This window comes from Chanos chanos, chromosome 14 (assembly GCF_902362185.1).
Source record: "Chanos chanos chromosome 14, fChaCha1.1, whole genome shotgun sequence".
NCBI classification, from domain to species: Eukaryota; Metazoa; Chordata; class Actinopteri; order Gonorynchiformes; family Chanidae; genus Chanos; species Chanos chanos.
In genome coordinates, this window is record NC_044508.1 from 187,501 (window position 1) to 192,500 (window position 5,000).

Here is a 5,000-nt window from a genome sequence, read left to right on the forward strand (position 1 = left end):
TGTGACCTATTGCCCAACTCAAAAATCATCCACAGAAAATAGAGACAGCACATGTATATACATATTCACAGAAAATATAGATCAATACATTCACTAATTACAGATAAGTTCTATATAGTGGATAAACACAGCTACACATATGATTAAGATCAAATCATAAAACATAACAGACAAAAATCTGCAAACGTTTTACGTAAAATTAAAATAACTGAATGAAATATCGTATTATTGTATGTCAGTGACACTGATCACATCCAGTGTTTCAAACCAGAGGCATTAGGGTTTAGGGTTTAGTTTAGGCTGAGGTCAGGGGTTTAGGTTAAGGTTAGGGTATAGGGTTCGTGTATAGGGTCAGGGTTGAGGTTAAGCTTAGGGTATAGGGTTGGGGTCAGGGTGTGGTGTGTGGTGTAACTCACCCTTTGTCCTTGGCATGGACATCAGCACCATACTGCAGTAACAGCTGAACGATGCGAACGCGGTTATAACCTGCTGCCAGGTGAAGAGGAGTTGACTGAAAAATACAAACCGTTTGTCAAAAACACACAACCACAACAAAACACACACACAGGATCAGTATCGTCTGTTACAAACCTACAAAGACACCCGAGGTCAAACCTGGTGTAAATAACACTGTCCTTTTGATTCCCTCAGAAATCATTTAGCACTTTAGACAGCACAGTGATCAAACTCATCTTCACAAAACAGCTGCTTCAATTAGGTGACAGTAAACGCCACCAAGCTGTACTGTATGTATCTAAAACAAAATGAGACAGACAGAGAAACACAGAACTCCTTTAATGAGAACGGTGAGCTCTTCTCTCTGCTCCGGCCGCAGGGTTTCACGGAGAGTCTTCTGTGCCTCACATCATCACACCCAAAGTCAGGAATTCAGACTTATGTCCAGATTTACTATGGGTTTGCTGAGGTTTCAAACTTAAAACTGTGCACTGGCTGAAATCCCATGTGCCAGTGTGCTGTGCTGGGGGGCAAAGACCTGTTCATGCATGGTTATATAAACTGGTGACCTGTTCTTCCATATATGGTTATATAAACTGGTGACCTGTTCTTCCATATATGGTTATATAAACTGGTGACCTCTTCATATATGGATGAACAGGTCACCAGTTTATATAACCATATATGGCTGAACAGGTCACCAATGTATATAACCATATATGGATGGTTATATAAACTGGTGACCTATGTGAGTGGACTGACATGTCGGACAGGTGAAGGGAGAAAAAACAGCTGCTCTGATGTTTTTAGTTTGATACACAGCTTTAAACACAAACCATCAGCGCACCTTTGGTAAATTTGGCTATTTGTGTGTGTGTGTGTGTACTTGAAAACACTTAGTGCACAGACTTTATGTGGGTGTGCAGGTTTTGGGAATGAGAACATACTCCAGTCAATCATAAACATTTCGTAAATCAAAACCTGAAGATGCAGGTTCAGCATGACATGATCCCAGTCATCATTTCCCACATTCACGCAGAAAAGCGAAGAACAGGAGGAGAGAGCGTGGTGGCAGCGTGTGCAGACATGCAGAGAGTTAATAACAGCCGATGAGAGAAAAGTGTCATTTAAACCAGACACACAATAGCACAAACACACAGGGGTCCCATAAAACTACATTCACAGAGCCAAAACAAGACACGTTTTGACATTTTTATACTTGGTAGATTACTACATGACAAAACATCTTTCAGGGTTGCAAAGCATGCTTCAAATCTAATGATTTAGCCAAATGATCAAACGATATCATTAATATTCATTTGGCATTAATCACACTGGGTGAGGGGCTATGGTCAGAATGGACAAACCAGAACTCTTCATCAAATGGAGAGTAGCTGGGTCCACACCTGCACACCCCAAACAGAGGCGTTCATCAAAAGATGAATCGTGACCATCAAACACAAACAACAACAAAAAAAGAAAACAACAACAACAAAAACCAGGTTTCTGCGCAATCAAGGTGAGAGCTAGCACGTGAATGATTTTAAGGATATTTTCAAACAAAAATTGATTAAAAACAAAATGAAAAAATCACAGAGGTGCCAATCAAACTGATTTTTGCTGTCAAAACAAACTTACCAGCATTTTCTGTGATGTAGACTGATCAACAAACGCACAAAAAAGGCAAAACAAAGCAAAGAGTTTTATTAAGAGGACTCAGTTATACCGATACATTATTACCCAGGTATACCGATACAGTATTACCCCTTTAAACCGATACACTATTACTCAGTTACACTGATACAGTATTACCCCGTCATTCTGATACATTATTACCCCGTTACACTGATATATTATTACCCTGTTACACTGATACAGTATTACCCCGTTACACTGATATATTATTACCCTGTTACACTGATACATTATTACCCCGTTACACTGATATATTATTACCCTGTTATACTGATACAGTATTACCCCGTTACACTGATACAGTATTACCCCGTTACACTGATATATTATTACCCTGTTACACTGATACATTATTACCCCGTTACACTGATATATTATTACCCTGTTACACTGATACAGTATTACCCCATTACACTGATACAGTATTACCCCGTTACACTGATACAGTATTACCCCGTTACACTGATATATTATTACCCTGTTATACTGATACAGTATTACCCCGTTACACTGATACAGTATTACCCCGTTACACTGATATATTATTACCCTGTTACACTGATATATTATTACCCTGTTATACTGATATATTATTACCCTGTTACACTGATACAGTATTACCCCATTACACTGATACAGTATTACCCCGTTACACTGATACAGTATTACCCCGTTACACTGATATATTATTACCCTGTTACACTGATATATTATTACCCTGTTATACTGATACAGTATTACCCAGTTACACTGATACATTATTACCCCGTTACACTGATATATCATTACCCTGTTACACTGATATATTATTACCCTGTTACACTGATACAGTATTACCCCGTGACACTGATCTATTATTACCCTGTTACACTGATATATTATTACCCTGTTACAGTGATACAGTATTACCCCGTTACACTGATATATTATTACCCTGTTATACTGATATATTATTACCCTGTTATACTGATACATTATCACCCTGTTACACTGATACAGTATCATCCTGTTACACTGATATATTATTATCCTGTTATACTGATACAGTATTACCCCGTTACACTGATACAGTATTACCCCGTTACACTGATACAGTATTACCCCGTTACACTGATATATTATTACCCTGTTACACTGATATATTATTACCCTGTTACACTGATACAGTATTACCCCGTTACACTGATATATTATTACCCTGTTATACTGATATATTATTACCCTGTTACACTGATATATTATTATCCTGTTACACTGATACAGTATTACCCCGTTACACTGATATATTATTACCCTGTTACACTGGTACATTATTACCCTGTTACACTGATACAGTATTACCCCATTACACTGATATATTATTACCCTGTTATACTGATACATTATCACCCCGTTACACTGATACAGTATTACCCCGTTACACTGATACAGTATTAATCAGTTATACTGATAGAGTATTACCCAGTTATACTGATAGAGTATTAATCAGTTACACTGATACATTATTACCCCGTTACACTGATACATTATTACCCCGTTACACTGATACATTATTACCCTGTTACACTGATACATTATTACCCAGTTATACTGATAGAGTATTAATCAGTTATACTGATAGAGTATTACCCAGTTATACTGATAGAGTATTAATCAGTTACACTGATACATTATTACCCCGTTACACTGATACATTATTACCCTGTTACACTGATACATTATTACCCTGTTACACTGATACATTATTACCCTGTTACACTGATACATTATTACCCAGTTATACTGATAGAGTATTAATCAGTTATACTGATAGAGTATTACCCAGTTATACTGATAGAGTATTAATCAGTTACACTGATACATTATTACCCCGTTACACTGATACATTATTACCCCGTTACACTAATACATTATTACCCTGTTACACTGATACATTATTACCCTGTTACACTGATACATTATTACCCTGTTACACTGATACATTATTACCCCGTTACACTGATATATCATTACCCTGTTACACTGATATATTATTACCCTGTTACACTGATACAGTATTACCCCGTGACACTGATCTATTATTACCCTGTTACACTGATATATTATTACCCTGTTACAGTGATACAGTATTACCCCGTTACACTGATATATTATTACCCTGTTATACTGATATATTATTACCCTGTTATACTGATACATTATCACCCTGTTACACTGATACAGTATCATCCTGTTACACTGATATATTATTATCCTGTTATACTGATACAGTATTACCCCGTTACACTGATACAGTATTACCCCGTTACACTGATACAGTATTACCCCGTTACACTGATATATTATTACCCTGTTACACTGATATATTATTACCCTGTTACACTGATACAGTATTACCCCGTTACACTGATATATTATTACCCTGTTATACTGATATATTATTACCCTGTTACACTGATATATTATTATCCTGTTACACTGATACAGTATTACCCCGTTACACTGATATATTATTACCCTGTTACACTGGTACATTATTACCCTGTTACACTGATACAGTATTACCCCATTACACTGATATATTATTACCCTGTTATACTGATACATTATCACCCCGTTACACTGATACAGTATTACCCCGTTACACTGATACAGTATTAATCAGTTATACTGATAGAGTATTACCCAGTTATACTGATAGAGTATTAATCAGTTACACTGATACATTATTACCCCGTTACACTGATACATTATTACCCCGTTACACTGATACATTATTACCCTGTTACACTGATACATTATTACCCAGTTATACTGATAGAGTATTAATCAGTTATACTGATAGAGTA

General features: G+C 36.5%; 1 protein-coding gene across 2 annotated transcripts in view; it reads right to left on the reverse strand.

Annotated features, from left to right (window-relative positions):
* Positions 1-5,000, reverse strand: part of tnksb (tankyrase, TRF1-interacting ankyrin-related ADP-ribose polymerase b) — a 38,836-nt gene that overhangs the window by 28,601 nt on the left and 5,235 nt on the right. For both annotated transcript variants that reach the window (XM_030791234.1, XM_030791233.1), the window contains exon 6: positions 417-511. In XM_030791234.1, coding sequence (XP_030647094.1) covers positions 417-511 — 95 coding nt within the window. The remainder of the gene's footprint in view (positions 1-416; positions 512-5,000) is intronic.